Source organism: Anarhichas minor, unplaced genomic scaffold, assembly GCF_050575085.1.
Source record: "Anarhichas minor isolate MPS153535 unplaced genomic scaffold, ASM5057508v1 ptg000011l, whole genome shotgun sequence".
Classification (NCBI taxonomy): domain Eukaryota; kingdom Metazoa; phylum Chordata; class Actinopteri; order Perciformes; family Anarhichadidae; genus Anarhichas; species Anarhichas minor.
Genome location: NW_027466457.1, coordinates 4,802,443 through 4,820,420, shown reverse-complemented (window position 1 = coordinate 4,820,420; position 17,978 = coordinate 4,802,443). Strand labels below are relative to the sequence as shown.

Here is a 17,978-nt window from a genome sequence, read left to right as displayed (position 1 = left end):
TGAGAGTAAAGCGGTCAGCTAACCATGAGAGGAACAGAAGTGTCGAGGGAAGGTGAGACAACATAGGAAAAATGTACTGCTAAATATTATTAATCCTATTTTATTAGGCATAATGGAATATTACTAAAAACAAAAAATGGATAAGAAACAAAATTAACTTAAATATATAACCAAATGTTTAAAGAATTGAAGTAACGAAATAATTATCATTTCATTATTTTCATGTGTGTACATCTGTGAATGTCTGACAGTGTGCATGTGCGTGTATTGTTTTGTTTATTTCTTTATTGATACAATTATGTTTTCGTTATTGCCTTTGTGCCACAGATTGTGTTTCAAACACAATCTAACTACTATCAGTCATTGTTTGAAAGCAAATGTAGGCAGTGGACACCGAGCTCATGAAGACAAAGAATGTGTCCACCCTCAGTCTAGACAGAAACACTTCACATATTCCCTGAACTAATCACGCTCTTCCATACTGTAAGAGCATAACTCAACAGCAGCCAGGAGCCAAAATTAAATAATGAAATATATGAAAGAACATCCGTATTTATCACACTAAATTCATTTTCATCTGTAAATTAAACTGAGTGACCTTCATTTATGTCCAGTGAAGGGAATAGCTGTGATCTTCATGAGTTAACCGGGGTAATTTACACTACACTGCTAAATGCAAGGACAAGCTGTCCTCTACGCTGATCTGTCCCTCCTCTGATATGCTGTTATGTGATGCTCAGTCACGTTATGTGTCAGCGTCGCTGTCAGTGAGCTGGGGGTGTGAAGTGTTTCCGTTGGACATGTATGCATGTGTGGTAAAAACTGAGTCGGTAAAGACACTCTCTGTTTGTTTCTGTGTTCAAATGATTAGATATGAATGTTCAGATGGATGGATCGATAGATAGATAGATCATTTCCTCACCATCACGCTCGCTCTTGCCACCCTCAGGACCAGGACACCGACTGGGTGACGTCTCAGGGTCTGTGGTGCTGTCTGCCCCGAGTCTTGTGGGAGACGCCTATGGAGGTCTGGACGGGGAAGAAGAGGCAGGCATTGGAGTGGACAGTGCCATTTTTCAAGTGCCACGCATGTGAGACCATTTGCAGCGCATTCTTAGCACATCCAGTAAAGTGTAAGGCTGAAAGTAATGCCTTGCTTTAAATTGTTATTCGATAGTTCTGATGATGCTCATATGTTTTTCCTCTCACAGTGGTAAGGCTATTCCGAACGGCACTGACAAAAACCAACTAGGGACCCCAGAAAACGAAGGCAAGTTCCATAAATGGCCTCTGTTTACAGTTGTTACTTGCTTGTAGGTCTCCACCTGCTGGATACTTTGTATAACAACATTTTTTAATTCTTTATTTATTTACCGAGACCCTCTTTTAACCACCTCCACTGTGTTTTCAAAATGACTGCATTTAATTATGGAGTCAAACGCTCAGTTAAGTGCTTAATGTCCAGAAACAATATTTACCCTGCCTAATGACTTAATGCAATCGTGGCTTGTGATCGTGGAAGAGAAGTGGATGTCACACTATCCTACCCACTGTCATAACTATGTCTACATTTCATGTAGCTCAGGTGTCATGGTGCCTCCCATCCAGCTCTAGTTACAATTTGTTACAAAGAGCCCAAGGTCATCTTAGGCTGTAGCCTGGCAGCTGTTACACAGATCAGGGTCCGGAGGTCATTTCCATGGTGCCTGGCAACTCATTTAACACATTTAACTCAGCCTGCCTTAGTAAAACTCTCATACTTAAATTCAATGGAGACACATAACAGTCGATAATCCTTTTCTGTGCAACCATAGGAATCTGCCTTGAAGTACTTAGCAAAGTTCAGCCAGGGCTATCCAAATAAAAGAAATAATGAAATAGACATCTTATTCTAAAAACCAGATCACCGACATCTCTTTTTGCTTATTTTCAGGCGGTAAAACACAAGTAATGGGGGAGATCAAGGTGGCTCTCAAGAAGGAAGTAAAGACAGAAGGGGACCAACTGGTCTTGGAGATCCTTCAATGCAGAAACATCACTTACAAGTTTAAAAGTCCCGACCACCTACCAGGTCTGCAAGCAGTGTGTAGCCTACTTGTGCACATGCATGAGTGCAAGTATATTGGTGTGTGTTTTCAGAAACTAATCCATATTTATGATTTATCTAATATGCCTTCAGATCTGTATGTGAAGTTGTATGTGGTCAATGTAGCCACTCAGAAGAGGATCATTAAGAAGAAGACCAGAGTTTGTCGACACGACAGAGAGCCCTCTTTCAATGAGACCTTCAGATTCCCCCTCAATTCAACCGGACACTCCATACAGGTACAGCAGGCCACCAAATGAGACAGTTGTAGACTGACAGATATGGATCTAGGTCTGTCCATCTGTCCAACATGATGTGTCACACAATATTGCTCCTTTTTAATCACGTTTAATACATTTTTTGAAAATCTGGTTGGCCTATTAATCATAGAGAATTGATTTCATGTATAGATTTGCAGTAATTTGTGGTGTATTCATCCTATTCCAGTTCAGTTTACATCCAGCATCTCAAACACGGTTTATTGTAGCTAATTGAAACTGGAGGCTTGTAACGTCAGACAAGTCTTAAACCTCATTACGGTAAGTTTTATAAACCGCTCTGCTGCCTCATGTAGCAGCTGGGAGATCGAACCCTCGTTCTAGAGGGCTGCAGGATACGAGCATCTAAAAGTAGCTGGTACATTTTATAAAAAGGTAAATTCTACATAGACTGTAAATACTGGCAATCTTATTTCATGCTCACCGACTATTTTTTGGGCCGAGGCTAAAGGAAAAATTAAGTGTGATGTGTTAGAAATACAAATACATGTATTGATAGTCTTGTTTGTAATTTTCAGATTAAAAGGTTTTGTTTTGTTTCTTATTTATTCTCCTTAGGTTCATATTAATCAATAGATCAGACTTTGCTGTCTTGTAACCACTACACCCAATGGTGCTTGCATTATTCATGCTGAATAACGTGCTTTTACCAGTGCACTTTGCAAGGTGGAATGGGTGTGTGAGCTGACAAAGCACAAACACCAAACATCAGATAACAACGGAATAAGCCATGACAAATCTGTTTCCCCTCTCCAATGTATCTCCAGCTTTTCTTAGTGTCCAATGGAGGCAAGTTCATGAAGAAGACCCTGATCGGGGAAGCCTACATCTGGCTGGACAAGGTGGACATGAGGAAGAGAGTGGTCAGCTGGCACAAGTTGTTCGTCAGCTCCACTCAGACCAACCCCTGAGCACCGCACCAAAAAGATGGAGATGCGATAGATGGACAAAAGGTGAAGCCAGAATGTACTAGTTCAGCGATCCGATTAGACAAAAAGAAGAATAAGAGGGAAAAAAAAATGTCATGAAGACGAAATAAAAAGATCCATTTAATTAACTTCCTCTGTTCATAAGTTATAGGAAGGAGGGAATTATGTGCTAGTACCATAACAACTTTATCAGTCCAACACTGCCAGCACACATGTCCACCTCTTCCCATATCGAGTCTGTGCTGGCTGTGGACTTTGCTTGTAGGGTGCAAACATGCAAATACCACAGCAGGCACTGAAACACATTCAGCAGCAATATGGCTTTGAGAGCAGCGATGTCTTTCTTACCATAGTTCCAATTCCACAATCCACATGCGACTTTGTTGTTTTGGTGCTGTGCAACTGAGCTAACATATCTAACAGAGGGAGAGACGTTTTTTTTTTTACTTTGATCATCAACTGACAATGTGTCATTATTGTAATTCCTAAATGATGTTCATTCAGTGGTCTTGAAGTGTTTAATGGTGAAGGAATGCGTCATGTTTTTGTATTATAGTCTAAAGAGACAGAAAAAGAGACAGACAGATAACTTTTGCTATGGGGTAAAGATAAATATGTACAGCACTACAGACTGTAGATATCACACATGCAGATTACAGAGCCTATCAGAGAACCACATTGTACAGTGTGATGTTTATATAATATACATAGATATCAGATGCAGAATATATCTAAATACAATATACACTATAAGAGTTGTTCTCTTCTCTCTGAATTATATAGAATAAAATATAGACGTATGATCTTTATTTGAGGCTGTGGGTGGCGCACTGACAATCCAGTAGGCTACTTTAGTCTATGGTGTAGGCACTCTTAATAGCCGTTATGTGAACGTGGACCTATGTGAGCTCAAGGATATAGCTCCTTCAGTCCTCTGATCACACTGATACACCATTAGATATTCAACAGGGCTGTGATGGATTACAAATTGTAAAGGTCAAGGATGAAAAACAGTGACATATTGCTATTTCACTGGCATGCTGTTGTGTAAGGCCGGTTAGAATTACAATAAAATGAAAAGCATTTGTGTTTTGAAGTTGCTGTGTTGAAAGTTACATGCCAACCATGATGACAAGAGTTTGACAAGAGTTTGTCCAACTGTGTCATATATACGACATTTTACTTTAAGGCTGTTGTAGTTGCTCAGAGTGTGCTGATATTTCCTTCTGTGTAGCCTTTAATGTAATTACAGTGTTGGAATGGACATGTAATTAACACAAGTTGTGTCAAAACCACACGTGGGTCTGCAACTGTCATCAGCTCATTATGACAGCTGTGATTAGTAAACCCCCCTGGTCTGAGTTTTACTTAAAAATATTGAAAATCAAGAAAAAAAAAAAAATTCTTACCAGTCAAATGTCAAGGTTTCTCTGTGTGTCTGGCTGTGCTGTAAAACTCACTATGCTGTTTTGTGTCAGTGACTCCCGCAACACAGTGAACCAGCCTCTTTCACTGCCTGTGACCAAAAGACTCACTCAGGCTCACTGGGGTTCAGTCATATTTAAGTCTCAGTACTAATGTGGAGCAGGTGACACATGTATTCATCTTGTAATGTTTTGCCGCCATATCTGCAGAATGAAAAAAATACTATCACGTGACCCTCATAACTACTGTTGTGTGTTTAGACATATCACAGGGCTGATGCAATTTTTAAATATAACAGAGGAAACAACAGACACACTTAGAACAAGATGTCACTTAAGTCTTATAGAAAAGGATTTAAAAAAGAGAATATAATAAGAAAGGGAATGTTGTTGATCTTTCAGATAATTATTTTGCTGTGCCAACTTAGATTTTTTTTTTATTCCAGACACATTGGTTCTTAATTCTATGCAACATAGATGTGTTTGAATGCATTTGCTTTTTTTTGGAATTAAATGTTATATCTGTGAACATATGGTCAAAGAAAATATGTCTTATAGAAAACAACTTTAATTTGTACATCCCTGAAAGAAAATATTAAATATATTGATTTTTTTACTGATTTTAATATAAATTGTTAGTATTTACTTGGAGCTTGTGCACTTTATTATTATATTGTTTTTTTATTGTCTCATTTTAAATGTCATGACATGCAAGATTATGTGTTTTGTGTTTCTGCACTGAAATGAACTGAATCATGGTGTATGTGGTGGCAGAAAATATTGTGATGTGCATTTTGTATCTATGTGGCAAAAGAAAAACAAGCAGACACGTTGGGGTTCCTAAACACAATGCACAATCTAGGGAGGAATCAATCTTACTACATCATGTTCATAGTCTACTTAACAGTCTGTGTACAAAGTACAGTGAATAAGACATGTTCCCTAAATGCTCAGTCATGACTGTTTAACCCCTCGTGTTTAGACTTCCCTCAAGCTAATTACTGTTCCTTCATATCAGCTGTTGCCTGTAATTGTGAATCCATCCATTTGTTGTTGTTCTGAGGGGTGTGAATGTGACTCAAGTCCTTTGACATGTGTACATAAAGTGTTTATTTTCTACAAAGATTGAATGTTTATATTGTCCGGAGTTTGAGCATGTGTGTGTCGAAAAAAAATCACAGAAGACTTATAATTGTACAGCAATGCGTGTCTGTAGTTGTATAAGGGGAGTTGACTGTGTAATCAAAACATGTGCTGTCAACCAATGACTGTCTGTGCAACCGCGTCCCGTAAACGACTGAAACAACTCAAAGGGAAAAAAAAACATCTATTCAACTTCAATAGTTGTCTAAGACTATATGTTTTGGATGTTGCATGTTTTGTTGATGGTTTGTCTGTATATTTTGCCTACAGATTATGTTTAAAAAGAGACACAATATGTATAGATTTATCTGTATGCTGACTGTAAAGAAATATGCTTGTAAAATTGTCTTGTTTTTCAAAAACAAAGAATCTAATGTAATGGTTTTGTGGTTGTACACAGGATGTGTTGAGATATTATGCAAATTGTGCTGTAAAAATCAGCTGTTTCCCCTGAGTCTAAAGAATAAAGATTAAGAAGAGCTATATTACACATGCAGAGTTGAGCTTGTTTTTGTTTTGATTTATAAAACAGAATGTTTAAGAATGCATACTAACAATTTTGTTCATACATAAGGATCAAAAGGACTTTTTATACTATACAAAAACAACAAAGCAGAGTGCAGTCTGGCACTGTGTCATTCTTAATAGTACCACCAGATGGTGCCAAAGTGATGCACACTTTGATTTTTATTATAAGGATGTATTAAGAGCAAGAAAGTAACTCCTCTTCAACACTTCTTATTTCATATTTTTTTTTGAGTAGTTTGATCATCATTTATTAATCCCAGCGTTCGTGCATTTCATTGTTCACCTTCTGCTGTCAGTGGATCCTGCCCTTGTGCTCTCCAAATAGCCAGCCAAATGAGGTACGCAAAGGTTCACAATAAACAACTTTAAAGATGCACTTGTATTAACAGAGCTGCATACAGAGAGGCAGACCCAGCCTTGCTGCCAATTGTGGTGCAGTCCATAAAATGCTTAACAGCTTTTTAACAATTATGATTTATTCTTAGTAGTATAATAAAACATTATTGTCTTTTTGCATTTATTAAATAACCTACTTGCTCTTTTATTATTATTTCTTTAGTGCAATTACCCAACACAATCTCTATCAGCTTTAACTAAAAAGACTAAAGATCTGGTTTGTGACTTACTGTATATGTATTATGGGTATATATACATATATATATATATATATATATATATATATATATAATTGAACAAGTGTCTTGAAGACAAGGAGGTCAAACTACTGTATTGATTTACTGTAATAGCGCAACTTTAAAGCATAATTCTGTTAACAGCAACGGATTTAATGAATTTCCTCTAGATGGCAGTATCCTCTACCAAATAACCTGATTCTTAACCAGTGGATTTTTAACCCATTATTTACCTTAACATCATTGCCAGAAATGTCCATGCCAACAAGTGGTTCTTAAAATCAGCCTCATAGGCTGATGTTAAAAATGGTATTGCTCTGCTTATTCATTTTGGACCCATCAATATATTTAAATAAAAGTTATGTTATTATTTGGGAATTCCCAGTTTGTGTGGAGTAAAAATCAAAAGAAAAAAAAAGACTTTAGGGCAAACCAGGTTATTAGTTAAAGTGAAACGTATCTATATACAAGTGTTTAAATAATTAATTGTATAATGGTTGGAATTTTAGGTCATGTAACCTACTGTATGGAATATATTGGTGTCTCAGGCTTCAGACAGAGATACTCTGTCTATCAGGGTCTGTCTGACAGATGCCATTAGTTGTTATTCTTGTCTTTTATCCACTTCAGATTATACATTAGGAGAGGTGTAGCAGTTCGGGCATTAGTCTGACACCTCTTCCTATTCAGGATGTAGATGTGAGATGTTCTGAATTGATGAAAGAAAAGTATTGAATGGGGATGTCTGCAAAGAAAGCCTCCATCCCCTCCACACTGCTTTTGCTGTTATGTTCCTCCACTCCACGCCACCTCGTCAGTTCTCACCATTCACTTTTCCCCATCCCATCAGCAGGTGCATCTCTTCCACTGCAGGGGGAAATGAGTGTGAGAAAAGTGTGGCGAGTGAGAATGTGGAGAGGGTGATGTGTCAGGGAGTGAAGGGATGAGAATAGTGGAGAAACTGAGGGGGGAACAGCAACAGTGCAGTACAGTGAAAGCCAGCGGAGAGGTTGGGATGGGAGAGACAAAGAGAGAAAATGGGGGGAGGGAGGAGGGGAGGGTAAGAGGACACGCGAGATGGTGTGTGGTTGCCAAGCAACGATTGATAACCAAATCCCCAAGCATCTTGCTTGTGCTGCCCTCCCCTCCCTCAAGGCCACACACACACACACACACACACACACACACACACAGCAGGTTTATGTTCTCGCTTTAACACTCAATTATTCAATCAAAGTGTTGATGCTCTTAATTTAGAATGATACAAACTGTGATTTTATAGGGTATCCTGCAGTGGTGCAGGAGCTCGTATATACTCTATTTATACATTCATGTTAGGATAGGCAGCGCATATATAGCTACAAATCCAATCTCATAAAAACAGGTATGATTGATGGTACTGAGATTTATAGGGCTCTGACTGTACTTTACCCATACGATTTTACACTTTATGTGTGAAATCAATAGATCTGTCACACTAGCAGTGATTCCCATGTGGGATAGTTTCTTTGCTCGCTGCCACTCATGCTACTCGGATGACTGATGGCGAATGGCAAAGATTGTGCTATCAAAGCCGGTAAATTCTCCCATCTCTCCAGGTTGAGGGAATTGAAAGGTTGTAGGGCATTTTAAAGAGCCAAAGCCACATCTGTATTCAGTGTGGGTGCGCTTGTGTGTGTGGTACCTGTGTCAGACCCTCCTTTTAGCAGGTGTTTCTTTAGAGAGGTAAAAAAAAAAAAAAATGTGTTGCTCCAAAGAGGGAATGCTGTACACCTTGAGGGAAGGAAAACATAGAGTGATGCTTTTTGGACCAAAACAAATATTACTTATACTTCTTTTGAAATATCACATGTAATGTTTTGATATCGCCACTATTAGATATAATGGGCTATAGAACTGGGGACAAGTCTAAATTGCATTAGGTCAAATCACTGACTGACAAAAGTCAAATTACGAGATAAAAGGAGCATGGGTCGATGGGATTTTTTCCCCCGCTAGATTGAAAAGAAGGAGGGGGGTGAGAGAGAGTGAGAAAGAGTGAGAAGAGAGAGAGAGAGAGAGCGAAAGAGAGAAATCCAGCTTCAGTACCTGTTAGAGCGCCGTATGGCTGGGTGAGCAGATTAGATGTGTCAGGGTTCGTTAATCTGAGAGGGAGCGACAGACCGCCGCTCACACTGCTTCCGCACACCGTCCCCACTCATCGGCGGCGAAGGGGAGCGGAGCACATTTAGTGTTGACGCGCGTCGGGGAATTTACCTCACCCCCCACCCCCCACCCCTTTTTTTTTTTACAATGGATACCTGCAGGGTGCGAGCCTGGGTGTTTCTGGTCCTGTTATGGCAGGACGGGTATTTGGCATCGCAGTTTCCGACACAGCTCATGTAAGTATATCCCCTATAATCCCATTTCGAGCAGTTGCTGTTCTGGTCTGCAGGCTCGTTTCAAGTGCTCGTTGTTTAGAGACGAGTAGCCTATTAGGTTAATGAGCCACTCACGGTGTGCTGGCGCTTTCGGTGAGAGTGGGATGGGCAGGTCGTTTCATTCATGCACCACTGGTCATCTTGAAAGGTAGACAATATTTCAGCTTTCCTCTGGATGCTCGCCTCCAGGCGGTGATGGATCTTGGTTACCGTAGTCAGCAGATTGGATGTCTGTGGCTGAGGAGCTCTGTGAAGTTGTCGAAGAGTTGCAGTGGCTTCGTCTGGTCCTGTTCCTTCATGTAAAATGACAAGAAGTTGCCCCTTGTCTGTGGCCCTTGGGAATGTGGTGTTTATTCCCCAGTTGTAATAAAATAACGTCCTGCTGTCCAAATATGGCAAAACAGTCCTCTGATTCATTTGCAAAATCCGGTTTTGTTAATGTTACTTTGCGTTGATGGGTAATTAAGTTATCTTGAAATTCTGTTCACATTCAGGATTGTTCTCATGAACACCTTTTTAAGAGCCACCAGCATACAGCACACCAGTCATTGTGTGATCGGAGGTGTATTCACATATAATTCAACAGTTTGAGTGATACAATAGATGGAAAATCAGCATGTTGTGTTTATAACCATCAAAAACACTGCATTTGAATAAATTCAAAACCCATCAATCTGTTTGGGAAAAAGAACAGACTTTAGTGCTACGTTTATAATTTTGGTGGGGCTACACCTTTATTTACATGCATTAATGCAGAAACTACATTTATTTACACATTTCTAAGATACATTATCCGAATTCACACGATGCAATACAATGTGATACGATACAATACTACGATACAACTTCACTGTCAGTTTACACTGCAATTCATTTTGCATCCTTGTGACACATATGACACTTTCCATAGACAAAACAAAAAGCATTTATAATTAACAGTCATTATAATTAAATATATCACCTTTTATAGTCTTGATTCAGAACCAGCACACTGATTTTGGTTTCGCGACAGGATAGGCTGATGTATGAAATAATTCCTCCGCCTGTTGCGTTTAAATGGAGCGACTATAATTCACCTGTTAGAGGGCAGCAGTTGATATTCTCCATTTAAAACATGCGAGGAATCAGATACTCAGATACTAAGATACTATTAGCAAGTCTGAGCTTGTTGTTGTGAGTTGCTTGAAAGGAGTGTGCCACAGGTTGGCCAATTATCATTGTTCAAATTTGGATTTGAATGTAAAGTTTAGCTTTAAGTTGCACTGCTGAGCCAGGCCGTACTGCAATCCAGCATGAAACTCTGAATCACTGATATAAAAAAACTGAAAAAATGATCTGGCTACTGGCTCCAAAAGATCTGAGTCCACAAAGAAAAGTACACTCTTGCTGATATTCAAACACAGAAATTAAATAGCTACTGCTATTGGGCTGCCGTAGCAGAACATATACATTTTTTATAGCAACCCTTTGGTATAGCCTATACACAATTAGTGACAGGAAATCAAAACAAAATCTACTGAGTGCTTTGCGTTTACAAAATGCATCCATCAGTCTGCAGGAAAAAAACGATTCAACACAAGAACATTTGACTGTACATTTCACCCACATTGCTCATGCCCGATGTCATGTTCTCCATAGGTGGTAGCATGAAGTCTTTCAGGCTCCAACATCCACTCTAAATGCACATTACTCTGCCTTGGGTTTGCTATGGTGATGGTGACCATTTAATAGTCTTTATATTTCAATGGCCTTCGATCCGTTGCTAAATTCAATCCCAATTTGAAGAAGAGGAGGTTGCGGAGGGCTCTTTTTTTGAGTCCCCTGCGGAGGAAAATCTACAGCCTGGATCATCTACCAGGCAGTTTGTTCATCACTGTTGAAATAACAAGCAAATATAAGTCAATTCAATTCATTTTGTATAGCCCAAAATCACAAATTTGCCTCAGAGGTAAATAAGTAAATATAAAAGTAATCAGTAAATGATTGAGTCCAAATTCATCTTCTAAGTTACGGACTCTGCATGTCTATCTGCATGGCTAGATACCACTAATAGGATTTGAGCGGAATATACCTCAAAATTGCTGTAATATTACTCTCGGGTGAGTTGTTTTTGTTTGGAGTGTGACTGATGATCAGATGATAGGGTTTGAACATAAACAAAACGAGCCAAAAGAAATGAAAATGAATTGGCTTCATTCAAATGCATCTCTTTATGATCCTAAATAGCTCTGTTGTTCGAGTAGCTCGTCTGGAGATGAAACATTTTGCACTACCATAGACGTCAACAGCAACATTTCAAAGTGAATAAAAAACAAGAATGGGACAAATACCATATAATGAGTTTGTAACAAATAAATCATGTTGGCTGTGCCAGGAATATTTCAGAACAAGCCCACATGCATTGCAAATCTAAGGGGATAACTGTTGTAAGAACGACAAAAGATTCCCCTGTACTGGTCAGAGCTTGATCCAAAAACCCTCCCCTGTATATCAAGGTGTGTTTTAGGCTGTAGAAGGACTGAATTGGCCTCTTGGGTATTAGTGTACAGGCTACAGAATGTGAGCAGAACACCGGGGGTTGTTGTGGTGCATCGCTGTTGGTGTTTCCGTGCCTTATTCTGTTGTGCTGTCTGATGTGTAATTAGACTGTAGTTTAACCCAGCCGCCCACCGAGATACAAACTATGGGCCAGCTCATTAATCTAGTGCCAAAGTTATGACATCACAACATCTGTCTCTCACTTTCTTGTATTGTCTCTCCGTCTCTCTTTCTGTTTCGCTCTCATTTGCTCTTCCTGTGTCTGAAAAACAATGTAGGGCAGTGTCTGACCCAGTTGCCATTTGTATGTGCGTTTGTATGTGTGTGTTTAATTATCCAGTGTTGTACCAGAGGCTGTAGTAATCAAGGAAAGCAACCAGAGCAGAAAAAATGTGCTACTTCAGCTCAACAACAATTACTTTATTACTGTTTAGGCATCTCTGAACCACCATGCTATCTTAGCCATTGAAAAGAGCTTACATTATACTTGTGATAAAATAATGATAACTGTAATTCAGCTACTTGTATATGTATGGAAAGAGCTGAAATAAGATACATTACATGCAGGAGGTGATCTGACTTCATATGGATCAACCATGACGGGATGAAAGGCCTCACCTTATGGTATTTAGGAAGTATCGCCATTAAACTAGGTTGGGACCTCAAGGGATGGTTGGAAATGCATGATTTAAGAATGAGGAGTTAATGTTCAGAGACTTTCCATACCTATGCATAATACATTTGACCGTTTAAGGCAAGTTAAAACGAGGGGATTTGACTGTAAATATTCATAAAAAAGCAACAGGCATACGACCTTTGGGAGTAGTAGCACAACTTTCTACCTTTAATGGTCAGTTACTGTATATCATGCGCCAAGTGGGCGCACATTTGGTATTTACGCATGGACAAAGCAAATACCCATACAAGGGATTCAGTACCGTGAGAATTGGGATGAGCTATTCTGCAAATGAGACACTCCCATGGAGCAAAAATATTGTAAATACATTTCGGAAAAAAAAGTCCATCTCAACCAGATTGGACGTGCAGAAGAACTCACATACTGCACCACAGCCTGGGTTGTCTCATTCATTTGTCAGCACCTGAGAGTTTTTGTTATAGAGATTTGCACTGGTAGCAGTAGAATTCACAGAAGCTAAACTCTGGAGGGACGGCCCTCTGCTTCTCTGAATGTCAAGTCCCTGGAAGCACACACACACACACACACACACACACACACACACACAAACACGTGAACTCTAACTCACAATTGACTTGTCAATACTGCAGGCTTTAAGAACTCAGGGGTCCAAGGTCCACTAAAATACCTTACAATCAGTTTGACGTTTGCAGATTTGGGGACAAGGAAGGGTGAGGCGGAGCAGAGGAGAGATGAGGATCAAGAGAAGAGAATTTATGAGGAGAGAAGAGAGGAGAGGAGAGAACTGGCAGTTTCTCAACATCTCATGCATAGATGTAGCTAATATAACTACTAGCAAGAATTATAAAGAATTCGATTTATTTTAATTAAATGTAAAATAACAGATTACTGTAAGCATAAGGTTACTATATACAAATATAATAAATAGAAATAACAACTCAAAATAGATGTAAGTGTAAATATGAGCATTATCAGAGAGTAATTATAAGTAGTACAAAGTAGCCTGTGACCACTGACCACAAGGTTTATTTAGTAGTTATTGTGGAGCTTTTGATCAAATCACATAATCTTCATCAGCAGATATCATTTTCCTTAATGGACTTCACCATTTAAGCCACCATACATTGCAAATAATGGGAAGTTGATCTACAAGCCCATGATAATTGGGCCCACCTTTATCTGCTGATGAAGATCATGTGATGTGACCAAAAGCTCCAGAACTCCTACTAGATGACTGTCCATTCAAAAATGCTGTAACATCAAACAATTAAAAAACTAATCGTGTGCTGCTGGTTGTGAATCACCTGGTTGCATCCAGCACCACCGGTCCATTTTGCTCCTCTTTACAGATGACACTTGAGTACCCAACCCCCCTTTGGTGGCTCTAAATCACACTAACATACATTCAAATAGCTGGACATCTATGTTACATAGCCACAAAGCTCTGCCAAGCCAGTGTCTACAATGTTGACGTGAACCCCTAAACCATCTGATTTTATGAATTAAGAGATAGCTTCAGAATTATTGCTGACCCTGCTCTAATATGTCCACCTCTCTTTTCCTAAAAAATTTCACACTGTGCTATCCCCTCTGGTATTCCCGCTCTTGCAAAGTTTCTCATATTTTTTCCACGAGTGTACTTCCTCAGTATTTTACCCATCCACTGTGGATTTTGTGTCTCTGATGTATCTTTCCCATATATTTTCTGGCTTGTGGATCTTCTGTACCGTTCTCTCTTTGTGTTCATCGTATCACCTCCCTCATCTGTATTGAGCATTGACGCTTTGCACACAAACTTGCATTACACTCACCACATTACTGCAATGGCACTTTTTGAGAAATATTTTCTGGGTGTGAGTTTGATATGTCTCTTTGATATTGGGGAGGATCGCAACGGAGTCTGTGTTAGCATGGCAATGTGAATGCATGGCAATGAGAGCATCTGTATCCCATGCCAACCTGTTATCATTCTCATACAATATTAATGACTTTGTCTCAGTGTGCCTGTGTGTGTGTGTGTGTGTGTGTGTGTGTGTGTGTGTGTGAGTGTTCATGCATGGCAGTGTATATGGTGAATTAATGCATCCACATGCACACATGTATTTTGATCCTGCAAGCCTCTCAAACCAGATGCGCCTCTAGATGTGTCCGATAACGAGTCACTGTGTCACTTAATGCATAATGTCTGAGGTCTTTGACATTCTTCTCTCGTCTATCTCGATCCACAGCCGCTGTGGAGGCAGGATGCACCGAGTGATTTACTTTGTCAGTATATTATAATACCTGCTGTGAGCTTATTGTGGGTTGACAAGATGATTGGAGGTGGATGAGAGGACGGTATAATCCAGTGTGTGCCACTAGCAAGCTGGACCTGATTTCCCCAGAGCTCTTATACAGACAAGCGCGTCGGTCCTGGCCACCTCCCACCTCTCGCCTGTCCACTCACATCAGTGTCACCATGTCACAGCATTGGCTGACACTTATCTGATTGGTCGACATCATTTGGAATTCTCAGAAAGTAATTGTATTGGTTGACACCAAATGGCACGTGTTTGATTAGATGGATTGGTTGACATTTTTGCTTGACCTATCAGAGTGACTCTCTTTGGCCTTGTTCCATTTTACACGTCCAGTTGGTCTTGTCAGATGATAAATGTAAGACAACTTGACTGTTGACAGTTTAATTGCACATAGAAATGTTTGTGATGTCTCTTCCAAACTGGTTTACATCTGAGATATGATTAAGATTGGTTGTGTGCTTTTGCCTTGTCCCACAGGATTAAAGAATGGGTGGAACAGATGCAGAAAGAGCTTGTAACCCTGGCAGACTCGGCCACAGCTGGGAAAGGCCTCACTCAGGTATAAGCAACACATTTGTTTACTGCTGTATTAATGCCCTGAATGTAGCCCCTTTGACACTGCTATGGACCTGCCACATACATTAATTGATCAAAGAAGATGCACTATTTGTTGTTTGTATGTTATACTCTTCTTTTTGTTGAGTAAAACAAAGACATTTTAAAAACATGACAATTTGTTAAATCATCAATCATGTGTGTGATTTTACACGTTTACTACTCTCTCTTTCTGTCCAGATTTTTCTGAGAAACCGACACCTGTACACTGTGGAGCAAAACGACGCAGAGGAGCTGGTGGCAAGAGCAGCCAGGAAAATTGAACAGCTGCTGCGGAAGAGGTCTGCTGCCTTGGAGGTACGATTCACTCCACTTAGAGGAACCAACTGTCAGTTTGCAATTTTACTTTGGTTTTAAAGCTGTACAGAATGATAGCTCCATTAACCAGGGCTACGAAAAGAAGTTTTCCGTCTGCTTCTTGTCAAGACATTGTACACTTGAATAAGTATATGCAATTGCCAAAGTGTGTGCGGTGGATCATGTGTTTAGTCCACTATTTGTTTCAACTATTGGGGACTGTGTGTTCATTTTATCAATATGTATTAAAAAGCAGCCGAAAAAAATAATCAAATGTTAAAGATGCAATGTATTACTGCAACATTTGTGACATTAAATCAAATCAAATTGTATAATGAAAGTAATTATATAATAACTTTACATGGCAAATTCTTATTACAATTAACAAGTTGAGTGCATTTAGCTTACATGAGAATTTTGGTGGAGCAAGGGTACACCTACCAGACTCCAGGACAGATAGGATAGAGCAAACTAAGAAAAGAGATATCTACGTATATATGTTCAAACTCTCTAATGGAAATGTGCATGGACAGACCTGTATTGAACCCACAACACTGAGCCTGAGGGCCTCAGCTGCAGAAGTACCACAGTACCACATGTCCGATAGTTTAGTGTTGGTGTGATGATATGATGGGAGATAGATAGTAATCCTGAAATCTAATCAAAGTATTAAGACTAAATAAATCTTTAAAATGTTGCACTTCTATTTTTTTACCATGCACATCGAAATCAAATGTACCACCTCGTTGCACTAATCATTGTATCCAAATACTGATTCTTATTATTCAGATGATCTTTGACACTCCTGCATTCAAAGAGGTTGGGGATAAATTACACATTATCCCCCTATAGGCCAAATTGAATCATAGTTACACATAGAAAATAATCATATTCGAAATTATGTAGACAATACATTTTTAGATTTTAAATAATCCGATTATACACTCACGCATAAAGCATTCCGTTGCAGTTACACCACCATCTGGCTATCTATTTCGTCAATTATTCATCTGGCTTAGGTCTCACACTAGTTTTCCAAGTGTGATTGCTTTGGGTTTGGTTGAAATGATCTGCTAAATGAAGGAAGTCACATTCAAAACATTTTAATGATCATTTGGCAACAGGATCCCTGGCCCTTCTCCATATCTGAAGGCTTCTTGTGAGGGAAACAAAAATTAGGAAGAAATCAGTCAACAACCTTCTCAATTCTGGAGGCCATTACTTTGTAACAAGCTGTTATCTGAATGTTGTGATTATTTTGTAAAAGCACACTAGCATTTGAGTGGTGAGGCGATCTCTCGTGGTATTTTATGGATGATATAATATAGCTTGTATATGCTATAACAGCAAGGGGTGAAGCATGCAAACATTAGAATAAAGAGTGAGGACTGAGATCTTTCTTCTGCAGTATCCAATGTGATAATGAGAGCTTTGACCCTGGGGATGTTTCCTTTTTCTCCCCCTCTCTTCAACCATTTTTTACTGAGAAATGGGTCGGAGATTCTTATCTATATCCAGAGTTTGAACTGTTTTTATACATTCAGAGTTCACATCACCCCTTACTCTGCCTTTATAAGGCATCACCATTGTTGTCTTATTAGTAATGGAGAGAGAGTATTTATGAATGTCCATAAACACAACTCCTGCCAAGTGTCTGTCTCGTGTATGTTAAGTAAACACCCTGGTGTTCTTATCATTTTTCCGAGTACTGGTGCCATGCGATGCGTAAACGGCAAGGAGAAAATTGGCTTCAGTGCATTATCCAAGTTATAGAAGAGAGAATATTGTGAGGGTTGTGTGTGTGTGTATTTGTGTGTGTGAGCGTGTGTTTTTGTGTGTTAAGGGTAGGTGGTGGGTGGGGGGGGTCAGCTAGCCTGATTCTGGCAGACCATCCAACCTCCGGACATCGATCATTCTCGCGTTATATTGCGTCATTGTGTGGTCATGCTCACCTACGTGTAACCTCTAGGCACACTATATTGAATTTTCTGTCCTGAGATGTATGGATGGGGAGATAAATGGAAGAAGGGATGACGTGAAAGAAGGGCAAATGCATGAACTTGATGGATACATGGAGTAACGACAGAAAGAACCAACAGTCTAGTTTAGGGGTATTTTTAAGACTTCTCG

General features: G+C 39.4%; 2 protein-coding genes across 2 annotated transcripts in view; both read left to right on the top strand.

Moving 5' to 3' along the window:
• pclob (piccolo presynaptic cytomatrix protein b) overlaps window positions 1–3,506 on the top strand; it is a 55,052-nt gene extending 51,546 nt beyond the window's left edge. The window contains exons 36-40 of the mRNA XM_076089748.1: window positions 950–1,091; window positions 1,212–1,270; window positions 1,934–2,071; window positions 2,180–2,325; window positions 3,132–3,506. Of these exons, the coding sequence (XP_075945863.1) occupies window positions 950–1,091; window positions 1,212–1,270; window positions 1,934–2,071; window positions 2,180–2,325; window positions 3,132–3,275 (629 nt within the window). The 3' untranslated portion in view covers window positions 3,276–3,506. The remainder of the gene's footprint in view (window positions 1–949; window positions 1,092–1,211; window positions 1,271–1,933; window positions 2,072–2,179; window positions 2,326–3,131) is intronic.
• A 5,648-nt stretch (window positions 3,507–9,154) lies between these two features.
• The window catches only part of LOC142948003 (voltage-dependent calcium channel subunit alpha-2/delta-1), a 52,775-nt gene continuing 43,951 nt past the window's right edge, over window positions 9,155–17,978 (top strand). Inside the window, exons 1-3 of the mRNA XM_076089879.1 lie at window positions 9,155–9,401; window positions 15,414–15,495; window positions 15,732–15,848. Coding sequence (XP_075945994.1) covers window positions 9,313–9,401; window positions 15,414–15,495; window positions 15,732–15,848 — 288 coding nt within the window. The 5' untranslated portion in view covers window positions 9,155–9,312. The remainder of the gene's footprint in view (window positions 9,402–15,413; window positions 15,496–15,731; window positions 15,849–17,978) is intronic.